Raw genomic sequence first — 26948 nt, 5'->3', positions numbered from 1 at the left:
GTGGCACGTACCTGGGTGATTTTGGGGTGGGCACAGGGTGTGGCACATACCTTGGTGATTTTGGGGTGGGCACAAGGGTGTGGCACATACCTTGGTGATTTTGGGGTGGGCACAGGGTGTGGCACATACCTTGGTGATTTTGGGGTGGGCACAGGGTGTGGCACGTACCTGGGTGATTTTGGGGTGGGCACAGGGTGTGGCACGTACCTTGGTGATCTTGGGGTCGGTGCAGCGGCTGCTGCCGCTGCTGGCGTGCATCCAGCTGCTCTCGTAGGCCAGGCAGTGCTGGCGCAGCGAGCAGCGCCGCTCCGACACGCACCAGCCGCACTCGAAGCGCGGGTCGGCCTTGAGGCACAGCCCGCAGCTCTCCCGCAGCGCCGAGCACTTGTACAGGTGGGCTGCAAGGGACGGAGGAGGGCAGGGTCAGCACGGCCCCCCAGCCCATGGGAAAAGGTTTGGGGGGAAAAGGCTGCTGATCTTGGCTGTTCCCATCAGCTCCCAGTTGGACAAACCCCCACAGGAAGGAGCCAGCAACACACTGGACTCAACACCAAAGTGGAGTGCCTCCCAAAGCTCTTGGGGAAAGCCTCTTGTTTAAAAACCCACCAAACATCGTGCAAACTATGGTCCAGAGCCTGGAGGCTGAGGGGGCACTGGGCCAGATCCCATCCCATCCCATCCCTCACTCACTCACCCTGGATGTTCTGGGGGTTGTCAATGACAAAGTTCCCATTCCAGACCACAGACAAGTTGACGGGCAGGTCACTGATGTCATTCCCTTCGTAGAAATACTGCAGGAGGAAACAGAAGGAGGCAGAGCCTGTTAATTATTGAGACAAATGTCCTGGTGGTGAGGGGCATAGAGAGACATACAGTCCCATTACATGGATATCTCCCATCAGCCAGAGGAGAGGGATGGGGTCCTGGCTGAGACTTGCTGGCTAGGGACAAACAGGTCTGACAGCCACTCATCAAAGCACCAGTCACAGCACATGAAACCAGTGGGCTGGACTGACAAAAAAAGATAAAGCAGCAAAAAGAGGGTTTGTAAATAGACCCAAAGCTCATCAACTCAAAGGTCTAAAGCTGCTGCTGCTGGAAGAGGAAGAAACAGATGGTGCCTCTGCAGCACAGATGTACTTCTCCCCACAAGGCTCCCAAGCCCTTCCCCATGTCCTCCCCAGCCCAGGGATGCTCAGTTGGATATGTGGGATTATGGTCATCACTAGTGAAGCTTGGGGAGGACAGGCTGGGCACATCACAGGAGCGGATTCAGTAGAGTCACCCCCAACAGCCAGTGGGAGGATGTCCCTCACAGTCCTCTCCAGCCCCATCACCCCTAACAAAATGACAAAGCTGTGGCCACATGGCTGTGGGTGGGACAGAGCTGAGGACCACTCCAGTGCCACATCGGCCCTCAGAAAGAGGTCAAGAGAGAGCACACCACATCCCCAGATGCCCCAGCTCCACACTGTGCTTGGACATTGGCTGGTCTCCATTTCATGACTGGAACTACTACCCTGAGTTTCCAGGTAGGAAGGTGACACCAGGGAATTCTACCCCTCCAGCTTTAGGGGACCAAAACTCAGGCCCTTGGACCTGCTGCTGTCCAGACAAATCCACCTCCATTTCTCCTTCTGGCCTGGCCAGCACCTCCTCCCCACCCAGACCCCTCTGCCCTGCCTCAACAGCTGAGTCCCAGCCCCAGCAGCACCATCAGTATTCCCTGCAAAGCCCCTGCATGCAGCCAGAGAGGTTTAATCGATACAGAGGCAGGAAGGCATTTGGAACCATCCCTGACAGCTAATGACCTCCTTCGGCAAGAGATTCCCCGCTCCTCGCCTGAGAAAATGACAGGCGTGTCAGGAGAGATTAAATGAATGATTCATGGCTTGCTGGAGTTTGTTAGAGAGCAGTGGATGCACCAGCAGTGGTTCACCCACAGCCCTGCCACCACCTCCAGGCAGTGCCAGTGTCACCTTTCTCAGCCCCAGGCTGTACCAAGAGGAGGTGGCCTCAGCATCTCCCCCAGCTCTGCTGCCCCACACAGTGCCCCACCCTCTGCAGGGGCTCTGTTCCCCTCGACCCCTCCACAAGGGGTGGCCCATGAAGGAGGCCAGCTGGAAAACGGCACTTCAGTCTTCTCACCTGACCATCAAAGCTGTGCTGAGTCTCCCCCAGACAGGCAGCATCACCAGCCAGCATCAGACATGGCACCAAAATGGGGCACAAGCCCAGAGTGAGACCTGGCTACAGCAACACACCCCTCCCTCAGCACTACAGGGTGCCAATGAGAGCCAAGCCTGGTTCTCCATCACAGCTTTTTCTTGGTGATCCCTTGTCCATGAGCCATCCCAGCCAAACGCAGGGTGGAGGACCCCAAAATGCAGCCCTCCCCAGGGAGGAAGGCTGCTGCTGGTCAGCTGCACACAGCAGTTGTCAGCCATAACACAGCCAGCTGCAAACCCAAGAGCTCCACCACCATCTCCTGTCTACAGGCAGAGCCCCATCACCCTCAACAGAACCCCTTGGACATGGCAGCTCTTGTTGTGTTTGCTCAGATAACTTTCACCACATCCCCACCAGGCACCATCCACCACCAGAGCCTCTCAGCAACATCCCTGTTACCAGGCCTCAGAAAATGAAGCCAGAACTTGGCTAGGAGTCCAGATCTGTTCACCTTGCCCTGTCCTACTCCCACCCAAGGATATCCGCAACAGAACCACAACAAGGAGCTGGCCAGACCCACAGCAGTGAGCAGAGCCCATTCCCTGGCAGCAGGAGGGAGCACATGCTGGGGAGGGTGGTGGCAGTGCTGGAGCAGAATTTAGCTGTGACGAGCCACGTGGCAGCGTAAGTGAAATTGGCATTTTCAATTTGTACTCTGACATGTCTCATTTGGGGCCCTGGCATCTCGGGAAGGCATCCAGCCTGCAGCTGTCCAAAACATTTATTTGCATCTCTCTGCCCCGGCTGCTTTTGGAAATTAGTTCTTCTGGGAGGTGGGTTGGAGGAAGAAGAATAGGGGGAGAGGGAGGGAGAACATTAACTCTTCATGCACCAGTCCTGAGACAGCAAGAGGCCAACTGCAGGAGAGATTGTCTCCCTCTGGGAAAGGGCACAGGACTGAGGATGCTGACTTTGCTGTGGCAGGGAGCTGGAGCAGACAGAGGGGAACAGCAGGAGCACAGGACTGTGTGAAGGGAATGGCAGACCAGGAGCTGCTGCCTCAGCTGGTGTTCAAAGCGTGGGATCACTAAGGGAACAAGGATATCAATGAACAATGTGTCCTCTGCATCTGCATGTCTGTCAGAGCCTCTAACCTGCCCTGCAGAGACAGCAGTGGGTCTGTGGCTTGGATGCTGCTCCTGGTCTCTGTGGAACACTGGAGCTGGAGTCAGGACTTGGCTGTGCACAGGCAGGAGCTGCAGCTGCAGGGGCTCCAGGCTTGGCCTCCTGGGACCTGGAGATCCATCAGATCTAATTTCCAAAAGGTCTCATATTTTGAAAGGTGTTTCCAAAGGGCCTCCTCACACCAGCCCTTGCCATACTGTAAGCACAAAGGTGGCCTCTCCACCCACAGCCAGGGAGGCAGCAGCATCCAAGTGAAGCAGCAGCCACCTTCCAGCCCTGAAGGCCCCACAGCTGGTGGGGATCAGGCAGGGGGTGCTTACCAATCTGTCCATCCTATGGGAACCAAAAAGGAGCTCACAGACAGCCAACAGGTTCCATCACGCTGGCTCCTCCTCCTTGTTCAGAGCTAACATGGTGTAAAACACCCATTAAACACTTAACTGTTATTAACCTCCCAGTTAATCAATCCCAGTGGCTGGCAGCAGACTGGGATGAGCAGCAGCAGGGGAGAAGGTCAGGATGGGTGTGAGTGGGGGGATGCACCTACCCAGGCAGCCCTGCTGTCAGACCATCTTCCACTCCACAAAGGTGCCCAGGACACCCAGCTGTGCCCAAAGGATGATTTGGCTTGGAAACTGCTACGAGGACAAGCTATGGGAAAGAGATGTTTGCTCTGGGAGCAAAATGCAACGGGCACAGCCTGAGAGCAAACCAACAGTGCCCAAAAGTGATGTGCTCTGATGCAGCACAGCCCACAGAAGTGGATGGGAGAAAAGATGTCAAGTGAGTCAGCAACTGAGATGAGAACTGCCTGGCCCCTTACCTAACCCAGCCAGTCTCCCTGTCCCTCCCTGAAGAGCTTCCAAGGCAAATGTGGAAGAGAGGACAGAGGATGTTTCAGCCTCATCCACCCGGATACTGATCTTCCCAGCAAGGTCTCCTTCTGCAGAGATGCAGTTCAGGCAAGAGAACTCCTCACTAAGCCTTTCTCAAGGCTCTTTACCCAAAACTTAATTCAGGCATCTTCTCAAATAACAACCACCAACCTCACGTTCTTTTCACATCTCTGATTCTCACATCCACCCTGCCCCCATGCAGGGAATGCCACCAGCCCTGCCAACAACAAGGGCTGTGGCTGACACCTGCTGTGGAAGTCCCACTTTTGATTCTAGGAAGCCCACTGCTCACACACCCACCAGCTAGCAGCAACAGGCACTGAGAGCTCCCAGCTTCCCTTGGGATGAGAGATTCAGCACTGTGAGAAGGCACCTCCAGGGAGCCACACAGGAGACACAGCTGCAGCTAGCAGGAAACACCCCAAATCTGTGGGCAGATTGCACTGAGATGCACTTTGGGATGCTGCTGCAAATGCCATGCCAACTGGACGAGGCACCAGCCCTTGCCATGCCGGGGAGGCAGGGCAGCCCCAGAGCCATCACACCCTTCCCATAGGGCATCCATCCCACTGCAGCCACAGCCTGCCCAACCCATCCCCGGGGAAGGCAGCACAGGGGCTGCTCCTCTGCAGGCAAACCCACACATCCAAATTTCCTGTGCAGCCCCCCTCACTCCCACATGCACCATCCCCCTGGGCTGCATTTCTGGAGGAGAGCTCGGGCTGCAGCTGTGTCCTATTTTTCTGTAGTTGATGACCTCAACTCCTTCCCCGCACTACGGGGACGGCAGTAATGTACATCGCGTCTCGCCAGGGCTCAACTGCAATTCATCATTATTTTATCTGCTGGAATTTAATTGGATCCTATCAAACTCTCCTGATACTCCCTTTTCACTTTAAACACTGCTGCAGGAAAGATAAATGTAGGCACCGCTAGGATGGAGAGCGCGGCTTTGTTGGCGAACGGAGCTGGGGCTGTGGGCTCCAATCCTGCTTCCCTCTCCATGGCTGGTTAATTAGAGATACATATAGTGGAGGTGTGCAGTGCTCAGAACAGGGCATGTGTGTATGATTTATGTTCCTCTATAAATATACCCTGGGCCGAGTAAAACACCGCCATCCGCACAACGGCACAACTTGACAGGAACGCTCAGCCTCTGGTTCTGCATCTCCTTTTTCTCTTTTCGCATGGATCTCCTTCTTTCTACCCCTAACACACACAAGCTCCTTCACGTGGATTCCTCTTGCCTCAAATCCAGCATGGTGTGACAACCTGAGACCCTGGGAATACGCCAGAACAACGCCCAGGTTCTACAGCAACCAAAAAATACCCAGAAAACGTAAATCTGAGAGGTCTTACCTCACTCCCCAGCACCCACACTGGGGTACCACACATGTGCCCACCCTGCCAGCCCAGCTTGCTCTGCACCCACACCACTGTGTCCCAGCAATAATTCTCACTCCAGGGTGAATATCCCAACCTGAGCTGAGCCAGAGGGCAGGAACCTCCACAGCAGAAACTGTGGGCAAGGTGGGCTCTCCATGCCAGGGGCACTGGTGAGAAAGGAACCAAAAGGGAGCCAGGGAGGTGGCACAGCTGCTCCTCACCACGTGGGGCTTTGGTTAAACAGAAAGGGAAATAACTGAGGCATGATGCTTAATTTAAAGTGCTGAGACAACAAGCTCATGAAAAGGAGATCAGGGGTTCTTCCTATTTATATATTTAAAGGGAAACAGCAGCTCTGGGGCTATTTCAGCCTTAAGAGGAACATTTTAGAGAGAAAAGCCAAAGCCTTGACAGTAAGAAACACCTGTAGCCATTTTGCAAAGGCCAAGGCTAAATCAAATCAAGTCCAATGTTACAGGCATTAGTGCAGATTTGGGACTGTGGCACTTTTCAACTGCAAAACTATTCCATTTCTGCAGCAATCAGGAGGATGAACTTTGTTGAGGGATGTCAAATGGGAAAGAATAGGCAGAGGCAAGGATATTTGGAGAATGAGTCTCAGTGGCATCAACCTTATGCATTAAGACAGGTGACCATTTCTCCATTCTCTGCTGCAAAAAGAGACTGGAAAAGTCTGCCTCCAGAAGATTAAAAGCAATCAATTTGCAAAAATTAGTTTATTGGCAAAGATCTTCATTTTCTTAGTTAGGCTTGTCTTTCCTTTTTGCATCTTTACAATGTATGTGGAAAACCATTAGGGTTGCTTTCTTCTGGAAGAGCAGAAAGAGACCAAAGTGAGGAGGCAGAAAATGTTCTTTCAGCTTGGTTTATGGCCTGGGATGCTGGGGAATACCAGAGCTGGTCTCCCTTGAGTTTGCCAAAGATCTATTGGGTGTTTAAAACGATGTTTATAGTCAACACTCAGCCCTTAATGAATGGACTGCTGAATATTTAACCAAGATGTCCTTTCTTCAGAGTGCTAACAAGTCATTGGAGTTTGACAAGCACTAAAACAAAAGACAAAGAGTTTTAAGGGGCTTGACTTATTATGCCTTTCATTCACCAGTGATTCAGGAATGCATCCCTTATTCCACAGAGTATTTAACCTCTTGTTTAGATCCCACTGAACTCCTGGAAACACTGTGGGCTTAAATGCCTTTTGGCATCCATCCTTCACTAGTTGGCTGGGAAGATGTCATCCTTTTCCTATTTCTCCACTTGCCAGTGCTCTCCACACCAAAATCCTAACCCAAAGGATGAAGTGCAATGGAAGAAGCATTGGGCCATGGCTGGGAGAGCCTGAAGCACTATCAAGCAGCCAGATGGACTGCAAAAAGGCATGAAGGAGACAAACACCACACAAGTGTGAATCTGAATCCCCCACACCATAATGCAGCCTGGCTCACTGCCCTCAAACATTAAAGCAGGCGAGCAGACCCTGAAAGCAAAGCAGCTTCTTTCAAGTCAAAACTCTGTTTTTCTCTTTGTGAATATACCCTGCACCCAAAAGCCACATCTCCTGCCCCAGAGTGCAGCCCATGGAGCTGCTGCTACCTGTTCCCCATGCACCTCACAACACCACACACATGCCCTTCTGACAATTTGTCCTGTTTTCACAGCATCCCTGACAATTTCCAGGTCAAACATCCACCACTGTCAGCCCAGGAAAATGTGCTGGTTACAGCTGTCCCATCCCTCTGGAGAAGGGCTGCAGAGGCCATGCAACCCTGGCAGCCACAGCATCCCTTGGGAAACACAGGGAAGGCATTGTGCTTCACCCTCCCCCTGCTTGACAAGTTGAAGCATAGTGGGGAGAAATGAGTCCACACCGTTCGGAGCCTCTCTGCAAGCTCCACCTCTGTTATGTAAAGGCTCCCCTGTGGCTCGGGCACCTCTCCCCAGCACCCCCAGGAGCCATCAGGCTGCTGCTGTCAGCACTGTGCAGCCACAGCGCTTCCCCACAGGGAGCATCCTGCAGCACACGTGTCCCAGACTGCTCTGGAACAAACTCAGCCAAACCCCACACTACAGAGCTGGGCAGGAGGCAGCTCCAGGCAGGGGAGAGCTGGCAGGGGGCTGCACTGGCTGCACAGCATCCCCCAGAGCTGGACCAATGGCTCAGGATGCTCCTCCTGTCCAAAGGCTCTGCAGCCCTGGGATTGCTGGAGGAGGGAGGGAGCCAGTGCTCATCTTCAGTGGTTTCTAAATGTCACTTGTGCCACCAAAGAGAGCAGGGATCAGCACTGGTGTTAGGCTGCAAATGAGCTTTCACAGTAGGAGAGATGAAAAACAAATTTTAAAAGGATTAAACAGGCAAGCAAAGGGAGGGGCTGGCTGCATCTGGATGAGGGCAGGTCGGTGTAGAGCACAGCAGGCAGCTGAGGAGCTGAGCAATGGCAGCTCCCAGTGGGGCTATTAGCACCCAGAGTGGCTTTGTGCATGGGCTAGTGCTCAGTGAGAGGCACACACACAGCTCACCCAGGGCTGCTAAACCCACTTAGGGGATAAGGTGACTGGAGAGGGCAGAGATGCCTGCAGGAGAGAGCTGAAGTGACAGGGGGCAAGGACACAGAGGCAGGGAGCGATGCAGGGAGCATGGGATGGAGGGCAGGCAGGCAGGCAGGGGAAGGAGGCAGCTGCTGGTCAGATCAGGGATGGAGCCAGGGATGGACAGAGGCTGCAGAGGAGGAGGGGAAGCACTTGCAGGGCTGGCAGGCACAGCTGCATGTGGAGGGCTCCACGTGTGCAATGGGACACAGAGGTGTTACCTCTGTCCCGCCTGTAAAATGGGACAGCTTGGTGTCAGGGGAGCTCCAGCATATCCAGGCCCAGCTGGCTCCAGCCCAGGCAACTTTCTTCAGCTTTGCAAACCCAATTTCCTTGGAAGTGCTCCCTAAATCCTGGTGGCTTCAGCACCGATCCTATCTGAAACAACCCCAAGCAGCCTCCCTCACACCCCACAACAACACAAACCCTGTACCTGCCACGAGAGAGCAAAACTGCCCGTGCAACGAGCTGGGGTGGGCCTGGGGCAGCAGGAAGGAGCAGCCCGCAGGCAGGGCCCACAGCAGGGAGAGCTGCTGCCCACTCACCGAGGTGTTCTGGCACTGGATGCTGGTGCTGTTGAAGCGCAGGGCGGTGACGCGCGTGGTGCTGCCCGGGATGTGGAAGATGCACTCGTAGTTGCGCTGCCCCGACTGCGGCTGCGGCAGGTTCTTGGCCGTCAGCGTGATGGGCTTCACCACACCCACGGGGATGTAGATCTGCGTGGAAGGCAGGATCTGAGGGCAGTCCTGCAAGGGGAACAAGAAGCAGATGATGAGATGGGAACACTGTACAGCCTCCCCCAGCACTGCTGTGACCCTCTCCTGGCTGGCAGGCTTGGCAATGCACTGCAAAAACACCACCCTGAGCACATGCTTGAGAAAATCCTCATGTGCAGCAACCCCAAACCAGCATCCTACACCTGCTCTGCCCAAAACTCTGAAGACAGAAAAGAACAGCACAAAGGAACCTGGTGGCAGGGCAGTAGAGTGTTCTCTACAGCTCAGGTTGATTTAGGTGGGAGGTGGGGAGAGGATCCATCTCTGGAACCTGTAACCTGCCGCTGCAACAGCAACACGTGTTTGGGCCAACTGGTAACATCATGGACTTCAATGCCACCATTGCAGCCAGTAGGTTTCAGAGTCAATGCCCACTGGACTGTGCACTGTCAAGCTACCTGCTCAGTCCCCCTGCTTCCCTTACAGCCTCCATCCTCCTTCCCTCATTAGCAGACAGAAAAGCCTTTTCCCTCTTTGACACAGCAATGTGCTCCTGCAGTGTGGCAGAGAACCTGCTCTGCAGCAAATTTTGCTGCTGCTGCTTCTATTTGCACCAGCTCAAAGCAGTGTCACCCCACTCAGCCTGGCTGCAGGCTGCCCAGCACACAGTGACTCCAGCCAGGGGATGCTGCTGAGTCTGAGCTGGGGAGGAAAGCAAGGAAAGCACCTCCCTGCCAGCCTCTGGGGAAGGAGACATTGGGAGGGCAAAGCTCTCCACTTTTAATAGCCACGGGCTCCCAGCTGCTCCAGGGGAGCTGGTGACTCTGGTGTGCAAAGCACAGGGGAGCAGGAGGGAGCAAAAATAAATGAGCTCAGGCAGCAAAACATCTCTGCAGCCCTGGCGGGTAACACTTTGCAACAACAGCCTGACGCAATCCCACACCGACTTTGCTGAGCCGGGCACAGGTCTCACACCTACAGCAGCTACTCCTGGGAGTGCTGCCTTGAAATAACATCAGAGGGAATAACGTGTGAGCTGCCTTAGAAACAGAAATGCAGAGGACACAGCCACTTTGCTCTCACAAAGCTCCCCATGGCCACAGTGTGGCTGCAGGGGCAGCTCTGGCCCCAAGGCCACCAGCAGCCATGTGTGACCAAGGCTGCCCAGCTGCCTCCTGCCATCCTGCAGCCAGCCAGGCTGAGCCTTGCAAAGTGCCAGCCTTTATCTCTGCCAGTATGATTAATTAACTTTCAAACAATGCAGAGAAAAGAAAAAGAAATTGTTTCATTTAGCGAACCTTGACAGAAAAACCCAACCACTTTTACTCTTTGGGTTTTCTGTTCTTCACGAGTCTGTACTCCCCCAAAGCACAGTGTTCAAGGGGAGAAACTATTTATCTCCAAAACACACTAAACAAAATAAAAGCTGAGAGGATCAGTAGTGTTAGCCCAGCCAGAGATGGCAACATGGCTGGGGCAATCTGGGGACACCGGGCACTGCTCTGCCACCTCCCTGCTCTGTATCACAGCTGCCACTCTGCAAAATGGGGCTTCAGTTCATCCCCACTTCCAGAACCAGCTCAGCTCACAGTGGGGACACACCTCATGCCTGTTGCTATTTCCATGGAGTGTCCCCATGATTCCATGGTGGTTTTTCCCCACCAGTTCCCAGCTTGGAAGTGCTGTCAGAGGAAGCAGCCCCTGCCTGCTTGAACTCCCCCACACTGCAGGGGGACCCCACGGGTGGCACGAGCCTTCCCCACAGGGCACACTCATACTTGGCAAATATTAACTCCTGGCTCACTCTCCAACACTCCTATCTCCTCCTTTTTCAGCAATTATTGCTGCAGCCCAGCTGGGGTGGTGGGTAAGTCCCTGGCCCCAGGCTGGCTCACCATGGCTGCGTGCAGGCATGCCCAGGGAGCACAGCAGGCACGGGTGTCCCTCTCCCCACCCAGGCAGGGGGGGCTCATTCTGCTCATTCCCAGTTGGAGCCCAATCCCCCCATGATGTCACAGGCCCCACATCTGCCAGCAGAAGTGTCTCATCCAGCAAAAATGTCAGCCTGTGCCCAAACAGGAAGCACCTGGTGCTGGTGGGCGCCCAGGGTGCCCGGAGGGGTGGGGGTACAAGGACAACTCATTTCCCCTATGAGCGAGTCCAACTGCTGACACAACTCGGTCTGGCACTGCCCAGGGCTTGCATCCCTTGGGAGCACTCTGCACAGCCCACAGAGCTCTGTGTCCTGCCAAGAACAGCCCCTGCCAGCAGAGCCCCAGGCCCCAGGAGGGGGCAGCTATGAAGGTATGAGATAAGCAGAAAGGCAAGGCCCCAGCTCACACAAACTCCCAAACATCACACATCAGATTTTCTCCATTAAAACCATTTTTCTAGCTGGACGAGAACATGACTTGGATGTCCAGGTTTGTCTGTAGAGGTGAGAGCTTTAGGATCACACTGCAAATGCTGCCATTTGGGTTTTCTCTGGCAGCTCCCAGCTCCAGAGGAGCTGTGTATCAGCAGAGAGGGGATGAAGGCAGTCTGGGACTGGGCCTGACCTCAGCTTTGAGGCTCCTTCACAAAGTCCTCAGCCATTCCCAGTGATGGGGAGGGAAGAACAAACACTGAACCTACCTAATTGAACAAACACACCCGTTCCCCACAGCCCAGGAGCCTTTCACCCTCCACAGCAGCTCTGCATCAGCAGGGGCTGTCTCAGAGGAGCAGCTTTATGGGATGAGAAATGAACAGCAGCCTGTGCTGCTTCATCACCTCTTCCCAGCCCTGCATGCCCCCAGCAAAGCCACAGGGAGGGCAATCTCCAGAGTTCAGGCTTTAGAGCTACCACAGCCAGGGGACAGGGACATCCTGCCTGCTGTCACCATTTCCAGGCACATTTATGTGAGTGGTGGCTCCTACCCTTGCCCATTCCAGCCCTGCCACCCCCAGAAATCCAGACAAGCATTCCTGGCATGCCATGGACAGAGTGCCATGGATCACTCTGTTTTCCTACAAAACAACCACTTTCCTACCCAGGAAATTGTGGTGAACCACCCATGGGAAGGAGCAGAGACAGTTACCCTCTGTCCCTGCACTTCCTGACCAGTGCCCACCACACTCCAGCCAACACAGACAGACCAAATCCTGCTTAAAATAACCTTCCTGAGAGAGGATGGGGCTGGATGCCTACCATTAACTCATCTGGTGGTGCCATGGGGCTGGCACTGAGCCCCCCCACCCACCACACCACCCTGCTGGGGACCAGGATGGCCAGGGATGGGGACAGGATGTCTCATCCCAGCCTGGTCACAGAGCCCACAGCTGCAGCTGCTCTGAGGGTGCCTCACCATCCCTGCTGGGAACTGCTGAGGCCACACCAATGTGCAAACAGGCTGAGCCAGGCCGTCCAAACCTCAAAGCAGGCACTGGTCCATTTCCCAGGGTGGCCAAAAGGTCTGCTGGGGGACAGCCTGCTCACACTGGGCAGTGACACAAGCTCCTGAGCAGGCAGCCTGTGGAGAGCTGCACACATCCCAGGGGCACCCCCACTGCGGGGAACAGCCAGAGGCTCTGGGGTTCACCTGGCAGGAGGGGGGCAGATCCCATGGTGGGAATGGGCAGATGAGAACTGCTGTGTTCCAGAGCTCTGGACACCACGTGCTGCATTTGCAGAGGCAATGCCAGGGCTGGCTGGCTGGCTGGAGTGTGACCTCAGGGATACCTGAGACAGGCAGACTGCTCACTGGATTTCTTCACAGCACAAGCCAGGAGAAAACAGCTTTTTCCAGCTTTCTCAGGTTAGTAAATTCCCCTGGAGGCAACAGGACCCTTCCCACTGGGGCCATGTACAGTCAGTGGGAAACCCAGATAAGTTAATTGGAGCCCCCTTCCAGAACAGGGACAGAGTTTCCTTCCCACAACTCTCCCTTCAGGATCCAAATCAGCATTTACTGTAGAGCCAGCAGTGCCTTGCCAGACTCCATACCCAAGCCAAGGAGCCACCACAGGCTGGGGACAGCAGGATGTCCTGCAAACACCCTGCTGATGGCAGCTGTCCCCAGTGGGTGGCACGGATGCTGCACAGGATGAGCCCCCACAAAAGAACATGTTCCTTAGCAGAGCAGCTGAGATGAAGAAGGCATGAGGTGCAGCAAAACAGTTTGTTTTACAGATTTCAACCTTCCCCTCTCCAAAAACAAGTTGTTCTGCAATGACAGTTCGAGCTTGCTCCCTTCACAAACATCAAAGGAAAATGCTTTAGCATCTCTGCCTTTGTTTTTCCTTTCATTCAGCCTAAAGTGCTCCGGGCTTCAGCCGACTTCCCAAGCTGCATCTCCTCAGCCACACAGCCTCTCCCCACCAGCATTTCCCTTTCCTCCCTCATTGCTCTCAGGTAGCCCCAGCACCCCAGGAGAAGCAGTGGGAACGGTTTCTGAAGGAGTTTGCCTTCTTCTAACCCCTTCCCCAGAGGGCAGGGGACCCTGCCAGGACCAGAACAGGCGAGGGGAGCACTTTCACACTCTTACCTCAGAGAGCTTGACACGGCCCTCCAGGAAGGAGCAGTCAGCAGCGTTGTGGGTGCAGATGTGGCGGTACTTGCACCAGTGGCAGGGGAAGGAGCCGTTCACGCAGGACAGGCACCTGCAGAGGGACAGAAATGGGCACTGTTAGGGCAGCATCAAGGCAGAGTGCACAGGGACATCTCTTGGGATGCTTCAGCAGGACAGCATCCCCAGGTGATCTTGTACCTCGGGGTGGAAAGGATCCCTTATCCATGGGGCACTGGGCAAGCACTGGGAGGGAGAATCCTGCACAACCTGAGCCCCCAGGCTTTGCCCATGGCAGGCTGGGGGGATATGATCCTTCAGGCACTGCAGGATTTGTGTCCCAGCTGAAGAGGCCACGTTCCCTCTTCCTCTTGGCAGGCTGACCCTGACCACCCCAGTGCAGCAGGGGCTGAGCTCCAGACTTTGGGAGCTTTATTTGGGTTCACTGAAAGGCAATTTTAGCAAGAGGCAGCAGAACAAGGGCTCTGCACCACGGGGGAACAGGGGAGAAAGGGCCAGATTAATGCATGCTTATTGAGAGGAAAATTATAACTGGCGAAAGGTTGGGTCAGATTAACATTTCAGGACTGTAGGGCCTTTCAGGCACTCACAATAGGTTGTGTGTGACCCCCTCCCTCAGCCCCCTCAGCCCTCCCCAGCCACGCCTGCGCTGTGCCTGTGCCTTCCACCCCTCCTCAGCCTCAGACACTTCCATCTCCCCCCCAGCCTCCTCTCAGGGCTCTTTGTGCACAGGGATCACTCCTGTGCTCCTCTCTCCCAACAGCACCTCAACAACCTCTTAGCAATGAAACCAGCTCAAGATCTGATGGCTCTCCCCAAAGCAGGAGGGGACACACAGAGTCCCACAGCCATTCACAGGCGTGGCACCTCAACCCCCTCCCAGGCATCCCTGTTTGCATCCCACAGCTGGAGGGAGGCTTTTAGGGGTTCACCCCTGTGAGGAGGGAAGGGGCTGAGCCCTCCCTGCCATGCTGTTTTTGGGGGCAGAGCAGACAGGTCCCACATTTAGTACAGGAGCCTGCACAGGGTGGGTCTGCACCAGGCATGTCTGTGCAGCCCAAGCTGTTCTCTCAAAGGAGGAGATGGGAGAGCTGCTGAGGCATAGGCTAAAAGGCAGTAAAAATAATCAGTCTGGCTTTAAAAAAAAAAAAAAAAGGGAAGAAAAAAAAAAGAAGAAAAGAAAAAAGCAGCAGCACTAGTTTTCACCCTAGAAGGCTCATACCTGCTCCTCACTGATCCGAGCATCAAAAGGATCAGGCCCAAAGCAATTATATTTAAACAAAGACAGGCTCTTTCCCTGAACACAGCTCTGGCAGGAGGCAGGCAGCCCTGCCCAGCCCAATCCTCCTCCTGAACAGCTACCTCTCTGCCTCAGCCCCTGGGAAACGACAGGAAAACACAGCATCACCCTGTGAGGCAGCAGAAAGACAATCCTCCTGGAGAAGATATCCTTGGTGGCAGAGCCAGGCACGCCAGATCCCTCACCCTCCAGCAGAATTGTCACTCTGGAGGTGTGGGGACCCGAGGGGGCCACAGGGTGAGGGCAGCCCAGGGTGCAAAGACACACCCAAGGCTTTGCAGGAGCAGGTCCCCCTGCCTGCCCTGGGGTTTCACACACCATTACATATACAGCAAGAGCTTCCCAAATCCGTGCACACACACTAAGGAAATATTTAATTAAGCTGCTTGCAAAGGGGGCTGGAAGTCATTTCCATGTTTCGCTCACATTTTCACTTCCAAATGAACAGCCCTTTTAGCTTTACCCACAAATATGCTAATTGAGATGCTCCTTATGCAAATATATGCAATTTTATTTCAGCTGCAGAGATTCAACTTAAAAGCAGAGCCCCAGCCTCCTATCTCTGGCTGCTTTGATGGAGGGAGGTGCAGAGGGTGGGGGAAATGGGGAACACAAACAAAGGCAAAGGACAGTCCTGCCCTCCTGCTGAGGGCTCAGGCAGGACCAGTGGGCAGATAAATCCAGGATATGGAGGGGCAGGACAGGGAACACACAGATTAATCCTCATGGGAATAGCTCAGCCCCACAGAGGTCACATAAGAGACAAGCACAAGCAGCCACAAGCTAACCATCAAGCTGCAGCACAACCTCCCATCAATCGCCCCCACCATCCTCCAAAGAAGAGATTTTCCAGTCACCAGGTCCTGCAAAAAGACTCTCTAGTCCTTTCTACCACCTCACAAGGCATCTCAAAGCACCTGGGTGAGTTCCTGATGCAGCCCTGCCCTGGGCACCCCAGCCCCAACAGCTGCAGCTCCACTTGCAGTTCTTCAGGGCAAAAGCCAAATCTTGGCTATTTCAAGACCCTCCTCATCTTAGGGTCTCCTTTGCCATTTAATTATTGCAGGTCCCAGCTGGTCTCCCCTTGTGAAAGGATCTCAGGTTATCCCCCATGTACACACTGAGGTGCATGGCTCCCCCTTCCTAATTTGGCCCTCCCAGTTGCTTCTGACTTGACTGAGCCATTCCTAAAGCCCCATCCTCAGGGATGGCTTCCACACTCTCCCTTCTGCCATAAGGACACCAAATGCCACTGTGAGAGCACTCCCCACACACACACACCTTGCTCTGCAGCACTTCTGCTGCATTTAGAGCAGGTCCAGGGCAGAGTGGTGAGTAAGTCAGCACTGGGTGCCAGTAACATGGTGAACCCTGCTCACAGCCCTGCCTCGGCCCTGCTGACCACCACAGCACCCTGCAGGGCTGCCCAAAGGCCCAAAGGAGCTGAGGCAGGGCTCCCTGGCTGTGGGTCAGGCTGGGCAGCAGGGCTGGGCTGCCCAGGTGTCCCTGTGCCATGCTGTGCTCCTGGCACGGGCACAGGCTGCTGGCAGCATGGTGCCATCTGCGCCGTCTCTCTCCTTCCCACGGTCAGGCACTCTTCCCTCATCACTTCTTGCCTAAGAGGCTTTCATCACTCCTGGTAATTAGAGGGAGGCTCTCCTTCATGTGTTGAAGTGTTCCGCCTCCCCAGAGCGTGCCAGCAGAGCGAGGAGCCCAGCGAGGCTCTGGGTGGGGGTGCAGCACTGATGGGGACCCACAGCTTGTTCCCCATCTGCCTCCTCCCCAGCCCTGCCACGCCCCAGGGAGATGAAGCCCAGGAAAGGCAGGGAAAGGCGGCCAGACCCACTGGCAGTGCCCTCCTTGCCCCCTGATGACCTCGTGAGAGAGCATGGCACCAACCTCAGAGCAGCATTTCAGGGTTGCTCTGTGCCAAGGGCCCCATCCCAAAACAAGCCCAGGCTCACTGCTGGCCTGAAAGCCCTCCCAGCCTGGGCAGGCAGCAAAGCAGCTCTGCTCAACTTTGAGTGCCCCAGGGTCAAAGCCAGAGCCTCTCCACAGCCCCCACGCTTGCCCACATCTCACCCCACAGCTGGGCCAAAAACTCCCCTCCACTTCCACAACGATCCCAAACTTGGTAATGCCATGCTAGGGAAAGGGCTGCAGAGAAGCAGAGGTGCAGGCAGGGCAGAAGGACAGCAAAGAGCAGGGTGGGTACAGAGCCAAAAGCATCACTGCAGGATGAGCCCAGACCCAGGGGTAGCTTCAGGGACTGACTCCCCCCTGAGTGTGCAGGCACCTTCAGTAACCATGGAGAGTTCCAGCTGTCTCCACACATGACCCAAAGCAAAGCTGATGGGAAGTGTGCAGAGCCAGCAGTGCTGGATCCACACTCCTCACTCACTCACTCACTCACTCACTCACTCACTCACTCACTCACTCACTCACTCACTCACTCACTCACTCTCCTTGCTGCACTGCCAGCCACAGGCATGCCACCATACCATGTGCCCAGAGGAGCCCAGGGCTCTTCATCACACTGAACAGCAGGGGCACAAAACAAAAGCAGCATCCAGAGGAGTGAGATAAGGCTGAACAGCAAACAGGAGCAGGACAGGAGGTGTGAGCTCTGCAGGCACACACACCAAGGCTATTTCCATGGCACAGCATGTCCCTGAAGGAAGGAAGGACATGGAGTGAAGGGCGGGGAGGAGGAACAGGGGGAAGTTGAATGGCACCAAGAGCAGAGCAGGGGAGGTCCATTAAGAAGGGAAATGATAAACACAGTGTTGATGAAAACAGCATCTGTACAGGCACAGCACAGCCGCCTGCGAGCCCCCTGACTGTTCCTCAGATCTCCTCTTGGCAGGAGGATGCATCCTCAGTGAATACTCAGCTCCAGCACAGCCTGCATCTGGAGCAGCAGCTGTCAGGGCTCAGAGGCTGAACTCAGTGTTTTGGGCTTTATATCCATCTCTCCACCCTAGGGAGAAGGGGAAATCGTGAGGAGCAGTGGAAGCAGGGGCTCAGTGTCCCCCCAGCCCTACACAGACCCACAGGCAGATTCCTCCCTGGTGCCCAAGAAAGGTATGGGGGGCAGTCAGCTCTGGCCCCCCTCCATCCCTGCTCATCTCAATCCATTTCTACCCTTCCTTTCACACCAACCCAATTCTTTTCCACCCCTGCCAGCTTTTGCCAAGGTCCTTACTCACAGGGTGGTCCAGGGCATCCACCATCACACTGGAGGATGCAGAATCATGCCCTGGGTTTTAAGAGAATTCTCTTGAAAGACACTCAGCTGCCTCCCCTTACTGAAGCCTAAGACCAGGCTGTACCAGCCCTCCTCATTCACAACATAATTGATGTAAACCAGGTTATCCTGAGCTGTCTCTGGGGCCTTCCTACAGGATTTTCCACCTGCCCCAGCTCAGGAACACACAGGGATCTGTTACCACCACACCACTCAGCCACAAAAACTCAGATACACTCACTCAACTGCTTGCAGCCATCTGTCCATGCCTCTGAAAAGAAAGCATCTGTAAGCATCTGGGAACAAGCAGCAATGGGCCAACAGAGAAGCAGCCACTCCATGTGTGGGCAGAAAGAAAGGCTGCAGAGAGGAGCCCAAGGATGCCTTGGCCACCAGAACAGCCCAGCCCTGCCTTACCAGCACAACCCTGCTGCTCCCAGCCCTTGGGACATGCATTAAAATCCCATTTACTTAATGGAGGCTTACAGGGAAAGCCTGACCTGTGGGACAGAGACACAGCAGAGTCACATCTCTCCAGCCTGGAGGAGTTAGAGCCATTTGGCATGTCTGCCCTTGCCCTAGCACCAGAGAAATTCAGCACCCTGCAGCTGATGGGACATGGGTGTCACAGCTGTCACTACACTGAGGCACAACCACAAGGCACAACCACATGGCCACCTCCTGGACTGGAGACAAGTTTCCAGGATGCTTGGATTCCCTCTTGGAATCAGACTTGCTGATATGATTTTCCCCCTTTCCCTGTGCCACACCTGGATTTTTGCTTCCACGTTGCAGTGGCAGGACATGCTGGTGATGAGCTGAGCACGTTGGTACTTGAAAAACCAGCAGCTCTGCAAAACCTGCCCACAGAACTGAAGGAAGCACCAAAGGCTTCTTCCCCATCTTCTTCCCCATCCCACTCCACTTGCCAACTCCCTTCCCACAGCCACACACTCCAAAAAGCCAAACCACAACAGGATTTATGAAACAGAGTTTCCAGAGGAGAAATCCAGCAAGGAAACATGGAAACAGCGGGAAGAAATAAATACATCTTGCTATTCCCTGGAATTGCTCACCAGTTCTCTGTGAGGATTCCCTACTCCCCCAGCTCACCAGCAAGCTCTGCCAGAGGCAGGCAGGGAGCCTGGTGTTACATCTTTATCTTAAAAGGGGACTCATTTCCCCACAAACGCTTTGAAGAAGGCGTTTAACTCTGACAAAGACGGCCTCAACATCTGCCTGTGCACGCGCTGGACGCGGTGATTCACTGCAGGATCAAAGGTGCTGAGCGCCTTCAAATGCTGCACTTGATCAGGGTCCCATGGGAAACCCCACAGGAACCCACCCAGCCCTGCCACGGGGGTTTCCAGCTCATCCTCCAGTGCAGGAGGCAGAGCCTGTCCCCAGGAGCTGCACACAAGCTGGGGACAGCCCTGCTCTCTACTCCCCCAGCCACCCACATCCCCCTTTGCAAGGGCCCCATTTCCCTGCATCAAACCCTTGGTTCCCACTCCCCTGTTCAATCTCACAGCTCAGCCAGAAGCATCCCCTGCCCAATGCCCACACCTTTAGGAACAGGATGCCCAAAAGACACCACTGCCTGAAAATACATGCCAGAGCCCCTCAGGAGCCCTGAGTACATACAGCTGGGACCTCCAGAAGCTTCCCAGGTAACTCCTGGAAAGGAATGAAGCCCCAGAGAGGATGTAAATTCCTGATCAGGGCTCCCAGGGACCCTGCACAAAGTATGCCAGCAGCCAGTGATGCTGGTCTGTGATGGGAACAGTTCCATCACACAGGCACAGAGCCCTGCATCAACAGATGGGACAGCTTTGGAGCTCTACCTGGAAGGCACCCCCTCTGCTCAGAACATCACAGCCAACCAACCCCCTCTGTACTCTCCTGTAGAAGTGACCAGATGCACCTTCCCTTCTGCAACCCCTCCCTTGACCAGGCAGGCTCCAGCAGACCTTGAAAATGCACGGGAAGAAGACCTGCCAAGGTGGTGGGAAACAAGAGAGCCAGGATGCTCACACAGCAGCAGGACCAGCCCCACAGCCCACGTTTTGCTGATGCCTTTCCAGATGTCTGCTGAAAATAAGAAGGGTCAGACTCTCCCTGGTGCACATGGAGGAGCTGCATTGGCTGCCCCTGGAGCTACCCCAGCTGAATTCAGCAAAGAGCTGCCTCACTAGCCTCCCATCTCTCCACAACCATCTGAAAAATCTCACTCCAACACTTTGTCCTCACCTGAGAAATGATTTGACATGCAGAACTCTGCCTTCCAACCTAAGCAAAGCCATCCAAATATAAAAAGAAAACAACACACAGTGATCAGAGATCTCCACAGGAAAAACATCAGCCTCGTGGAAAAGCACATTGTTCCTAATACAGAATTTATCAGGCTGACGTATAGATTTTCCTGCACAAAATATGAAACCTGGATCTGAAAGGCTATTAACTCCAGAGAGATCCATTAAAGAAGCCTGTCTGCAAATGGTATTTAAAAGTATTGCATCATCCCAGGAGGTATTGTCATGCTCTTTGGCTACGATTCGACTGCAGGTCACATAGTTAAAACTACCTCCAAACCCTAAAACTCTTGATGTCAAAAAAATAATAATGTTCAGCAGCTTAGAACATGGACTTTTCTATCAGCTTCAACTGGAGCCATAAATATTAATGCATCCATAATTAGCCTTTTTAAATAATGCATCCAAAATTAAACATCAACGCAGTAATAAATCAGTCAGGCTCTTTGTTGTAGGTTTGTTTCGGGGGGGGGTAGGGGTTTTTTCCCTTCCTGTGTCAGGCACATAAAATAAAATGCCAATTCCCTCATCACCTCTTCCCACCGGACCACTGATTGGACCAAATCTGATGCCATTTGTACTTAAAAGTCATCTTTCTTTCATTTACAAAAATAAAAGTCATATCTGCTTTTTGATTTGCAAAATACTGACATGCAGCCAGCCCGAGCCAAAGCTGAGCTAATGTTATTGAAACCACAGGATGTGAAGGGAGACAAAGCTCATCTCAGAGTCAAGGTGAGACAGAAAGTCAAGTTTGCAAAGTCTCTCCTCCCTCACTGCACAGCACTCCCAGGAGGAGCCCTGCTCCCTGTGCAAAGAGCAAGAGGGAAGGGATCCCTGTGAGGGAAGGAATCCCTGTGATGCAGAAACTGTGCAGGGCTCTCCTCTGACACATCCCTCCTGGAGCTCACTGTGGGCGGGTCCCCAGCCAGGGCACCTGCAGCTCACCTGCTCCTCCCTGACCAAAGTGGAAACTCTGAACAGGATTTGGAGGTGTGAACCTCAGCAGAGCCCACAAGCCAGGCTCAACACTTTGCAAAAAGACATCCAAAAGAGATCACTTGGCATTTGCTTGTCTATAATTACTGATTAGCCAGAGCTCCACCATCCATGGCAAGCTTCTGGCAGGGAAATGAAATCTCTTGCATTCTTGAGCTCCAAATTCTTTGCCCAAACACACCCCAGCGTGAGCTCTGAGAGTCCTACAGCACAGCACAGCCATCCCCCACTGCTCAAGAGCACTGTCTGCAGCTCCTCAGCAGGAGCTGTGGTTTGAGACTTTAGACACCTTGCTTAGACAGCACATCAATAATCCACACCTCCTCTATTTTATCAAACGCATATCTCAAGCTGTCTAGAAACCCTTACAGGAGTAGATTTCACAGCAGCCTGACAAGAAAGCAAATTCACAATTACTTCCAGTTAGGAAATTCTTGGGTAAACGCCCCAGGACATGTGGCATGTTCCATCCCATGTTGCTGTAAGTTTCCAGCTCCCTCTCCAGCAGCCTGGGAAGCAGGTACCGTGGCAGGAAAGTACAGGCTTCTCCTCTTGCATTGCCAAGCCACTCCTATTAACTGTTTCCAGGAATAACAAGACACTTGGAGTTTTCAGTCACATGGATTGATTTCTACAGTCTGCAGTGCAGTAAACTCGTTTTTTTCTTCCAAAGTTTTGCCAAACCCAAGCCCTGTTTTTATGTGAGGTTCTGTCCTGACGCTACATGTTCCTACACACCCAAACCAACTGTGGGTGCTCTGGTCACTGTCCCAGTCTGCACAGGCAAAAGGAGGAGGTTTCCCACTGTAAACAACACTGTACTCAACTGCCCTTTCCTCTTGCAACATCAGCACCCACAAAGCTGAAAACTCTCCCAGTCTCACACCATCCCACCAGTCTGTTCCTGGAGCCCTCCCACAAAGTCCAGGCCACTTACGACTGATGGACGCTGCAGTTGTAGAAAACAAAATCCACAGAGGCAAATTTCTTCCCCGTCTCCTTGGATTTCAGGTAGAGCTTCACCACTCGCTTGTCCCCTGCAAGAGACCCAGGCAAAAAAAGACATCAGAAAGGACACAGTGCATGGCCCAGCATCCAGTGCAAGGCTTGTGATGGGCTGGAGGGAGCTGGGCATCACCACTCAGTCCAGTTAATTAACAAAATCCTCCAAGCGTGGCAATAAAAAGAGAGTGTTCATCCACCTCCATTCAGACATTTAAGGGGCCAAGTAGAGCTCTGAGCCCCTAGAGCTAAACACAACCTGCTGGCAGGGACACTGGGGCCTTAGGTTATACTGGGTGTGCTAAAGGAGTGTTTAATAGTTTTGGGGTCAGGAAAATGTCCTAGACCCCATAGCCACATCTACCCAGGAATGGCTCACAGATGGAAATAGGGCCAGGGTGACCAGGAGGGGTCAGCAAGTAAAATCACAAAGCGGATTGGGTTGGAAGGGACCTTAAGGGACCAGCCAAGCCCAGTGCCTTAGGCTGCATCCAAGCAGCTGTGCCCATGGCTTGGAGGAGACTAAGGAACCAGCCTCCCACGAGCAGCAATTCCTTCTCCTCCTATATCCTGAGAATCCAAGTGGGGCTCAGAGTCCAACACTGGGATGACTGTCATGGGAGGATTGTCCTCCTCCACCCCTGCCTGAGGGGTAACACATGGGACATCTGTCTCAGGCTTCCTTGCACGCTGGGGCAGAAGCTCACCGCGGCCCCTGGTGATGGGGATGACATCCTTGGCAGAGGGAGAGCTGCAGTAGATCTTCCCATCCTCAATGCGGCTCTCGGACTCGGTGAAGTCTTCAAAGGAGCAGTTCACTCCTGCTGACAGGTCTGGGACATTCCAGGCCTGCAGGACCAGCTAGGGAGGAGAGGCAAGAGCATCAACACAGAGAACTGGGAGAATGAGCTCCTCTGTGTCTGCTATGTGTAAGTCTAGCCAACAGAAAAGACCAGGGGGTGCAATTCCTCCTCTGCCACCCACACATGGTGAGGAGACCTGCTCTGGGCTTTTGAAAGGGAGCCCCATCCATGCCCCTCCCTGCTCAAGGAAGGAGCACAGGTTTAAATGGGTTAAGAGCTGGAATGACTCACAGCCTCTGTCCTCTGCCCTTGACACACCAGAAGCCACTATGCCTCAGCTCTTTAGAGAGAACAAGAACAGCATTGGGGCTGAAGTATGTTGCACAGAAAGGCAGAAAGGCACCCACTCCAGCAGAGGCGAGGGGAAGAATCCACCTCTTCCTTCACAAAGTCATCCCCAGGGTCAGCAGTTCTCACTTTACAAAACGCTTGCCTTATTTCTAATTTGAATTTTTCACAGCTTCCAGCCATTAGTTCTTGTTATGCTTTTCCTTGATAGATTAAAAAGCCCTTTAGTCCCTGATATTTGCTCCTTGTAAAGGCACTTATACTCTGTAATCAAGTCACCTCTTAATCTTCTTTTTGATAAGCTAAGCAGATTGAGCTGTGGAAGTCTCTCACTGCAAGGCATTTTCTCCAGCCTTCAACTCATTTACATGATGTTTACGGGAGTTTTTCAGTCCCTCCCTTTGAAAGCTGCACTCCAGCCCAAACAGAGTATCTCCATGTCATCCACCCCAGACCTCTGTGCAGCATCCTGCCATCAGCATGGAGATAATTGATAATTACCCCAGGAGTGAGAACACTGCCCAGCTCCTGGCTCCATCCCAGGAGCATCAAGAGTCCACAGCAAGCTCTCAGCCCCAGCACCACTTTCCAGGACACCAGGTGAACCTCCATCCATGGCTAACTTTGGACTGGGCAATACCAAACCCCAATTTCTCTGCTAAACAGCCCCACTCAAACCCAACTGCTCTGAAGGAACTTCACCCACACCACCCCCAGTGCCAGCACCCCAGCAGGTCCCATCTGCAGCCATATTGCATTTATCTCCACATTACCAAAGAATATTTACCCCTGCACAAGTGCTTTCCAAATTCTTTCCATCCAGTGACAATTCCCCTCTGATGAGAACTTTTTGAGATCTGTCACACAGCCAGTTCTTAATCCACTTAACACGTGCTTTATCAATATTGTATAATGCTAATTTTTAATAAGAACGTTGTGTTGTACCAAGTCAAAAGCCTTGTAGGAGCATAAAGACATCACATCCCCACAGTCCCTCTTCTAATTCAAGTCATAAATTCACCAAAGAGCAAAATGGGGTTTGTCAGACACAAACCCACGTTGACTGGCATAAATTATATTCCCATCCTTAAATCATTATCAGGTGTATTCTGAACCTGCTCTTTTTCTTCTTCTAATTCTGAAGTAAAACAAAACAGTCTCTGACTATTTGGTCCTGAGAGAAAAAATGAGCACCTTTTCTGTTCTGGGGCTTTTCTCAACATTCAGTTATTTATTACAAAGTGATATTATTACACATACATCCTCAGGCCACAGAACTCCTTGGCCAACTTCTTTAGGATTCCTGAGTGCCAGATATCTAGACCTTGCAGTTTATTACTAGTATATGCTGTTTCTTTTTCTCTTCACGGTGCTAATGGCCTGAAAAATACTTCAGGGAAGCGCCTCATCCTTTCTGCCTGCACAGAGAGAGAGCAGCAAGTTGAGCATCAAAGTCTCATCCCAAAATATCTACTGCAGGCTGGAGTCAGAGACAGGCTATTGAACTGGAGCTAGATCACTGGCCTATGAACAGCATTTCTGATAGTCATGCTTTATTATGGAGAAATATTTATTGCTCAGTTATGTCATTTCTGAGTAATCATCACCTGCTTTACTATCCCCATCAATATGGAGCCAACGGCCTGCCCTCATCAGTGCCTTGCACTTTGTTCTGCTTTGCCTCAGACCTCTCTTCCCCTTTTTTTCCCATTCACCGTACAGTCATCAGTTATTTTTAATTGCCTGCACAGGGCGAGGAGGTGGCAGGGAGGAGGCTGAGGGAGCAGAGGTGCCTTACCGGGACCTCGGACATGGTGACGGAGATGTTCCTGGGCTGCACGGTGAGCTGCACGCACTGCGGCAGCTCCGAGGCGAAGCGCTGCGGCTCGTCCGCCCGCTCGCACCGGTCCTTGCGGGAGCAGCTGCGGGGAGGAAAGCACTGTGGTCAGGAGGAGAATCCCCCGGGCTCCTGCAGGGCCTTGGGCTGGCAGCACGGCAAGCTCCTGCTACTAAAGTGATTTCAGCTTTTATTATAAGAAAAAGAAAGGCCTAAAGCAAGGGGGCCCGTGGGCCGAGCAGGAGCGTTCCTGTCAAGGGTGCTGCAGCGCCGGAGCTGGGGCTTCTTTTCAGCAGCGATGTCCCAGATGGAGAGGCACACATTCAGCAGGTCAGAAGCCCCTTTTTGTCCTGTTTTTTGTCCCTTTGGACTGGTTTCCTTTTTGATCCTTCATTTGCATGAAGGTTTAAGGTGCTTGATTGGCCCATTACAGTTCTGTCCAGGTTGGCTCGTTACACTTGGGGGGTGCTGCACTTTACTGAGGTGTGTTATGGTATATTGAGTACCATATTTCTTATAACTACACTTTTAAACCCTTTTACAATATAATAACGAGACTAACAGTACATGCTTAACGATCTCTCAACTATTTTACAACAGTTTTTAACCTATTTTTAACACTTTGGCATGGAAATGATGGCCAAGTAGGGACATCGGAGGACTGAGGCCCGTACCAGAGCTCTGCTCTCCCCAGAGACTTCAGGAGTATTTTATATTCAGTTCTTTTATTGGCACAAGAATGCTAAACCCAGGAGCCCATGGGCAGCAGCTTCACCATGCATAGCCTGGGCACCACAGGAGGGGATGACTGATCCCTTGGACCATTCCATCTCTCAGCATTTTGGGGCCAAAGTCCAGGAGGGATGCCCCCAAGGAGACCAGCAGTGGGGATGGACACATTTTGTCAGCTGTAGGTGACCAGCAGAGCTGCAGGGACAATCCTGCTGTACTCACATGTTGTGCAGGACACACCAGCCACAGTGGGGGTCCCGGGAGCCCAGGCACAGCTCACAGCTCTCGTACTGCTCACAGCTCTCCACCGGCACACGCGTCACCTGTGGGGAGCAGGCACGAGTGAAGGGGCTCAGGCTGCTCTGCCCACCTTGACACGGCATAGACAGCCAGCACAGGCTCACCCTGGCCTCTTAGTGGGAAGGCATCACCCACCACCCTCACCATCACCCTCTCCTCTCCCAGGCCGCACATCCCACCCCAGAGAGACTTCTACTCCAAAAAAGTTCCTTTCATTGCTGCCCCTTAACAGTATTTGAGAGGGGGCTGGGCCAACTCAGCTCCACATGGGCTCCCAGGGCCAACCAGGCACCCCATGGCTGCTGCAGCCCTGCTCTGAAAGGGTTACCAGTCCTTTATTAATTGCTCCTCCAGATTTGATTAAAATCCCCTCATTCTCCAAGCCCTTCGAGCTCTGTTACAACTGTTCATTTAATTACTTTCCACCAGCACTCTGATAACACCCAGCGTACCAGGGAAGAGAGTGGGCTTTATTAAGGAGAGGGGAGGAGAAGAGGGAGGACAGGGAGGGGGTGCAGGAAGGGGGCTCCTGCTTGCCAGC

General features: G+C 53.3%; 1 protein-coding gene across 1 annotated transcript in view; it reads right to left on the bottom strand.

The window, feature by feature from the left end:
- The window catches only part of PLXNA1 (plexin A1), a 111668-nt gene that overhangs the window by 34269 nt on the left and 50451 nt on the right, over positions 1-26948 (bottom strand). Inside the window, exons 5-12 of the mRNA XM_063164785.1 lie at positions 26330-26430; positions 25337-25460; positions 23095-23248; positions 22323-22422; positions 13486-13600; positions 8789-8989; positions 695-791; positions 208-398 (exon numbers count right to left, since the gene is read on the bottom strand). Of these exons, the coding sequence (XP_063020855.1) occupies positions 208-398; positions 695-791; positions 8789-8989; positions 13486-13600; positions 22323-22422; positions 23095-23248; positions 25337-25460; positions 26330-26430 (1083 nt within the window). The remainder of the gene's footprint in view (positions 1-207; positions 399-694; positions 792-8788; positions 8990-13485; positions 13601-22322; positions 22423-23094; positions 23249-25336; positions 25461-26329; positions 26431-26948) is intronic.

The sequence above is a fragment of the Melospiza melodia genome, chromosome 10 (genome assembly GCF_035770615.1).
Source record: "Melospiza melodia melodia isolate bMelMel2 chromosome 10, bMelMel2.pri, whole genome shotgun sequence".
Classification (NCBI taxonomy): domain Eukaryota; kingdom Metazoa; phylum Chordata; class Aves; order Passeriformes; family Passerellidae; genus Melospiza; species Melospiza melodia.
Note: the sequence above shows the minus strand (reverse complement) of the source record. Positions and strands in the feature narration are given on the sequence as shown.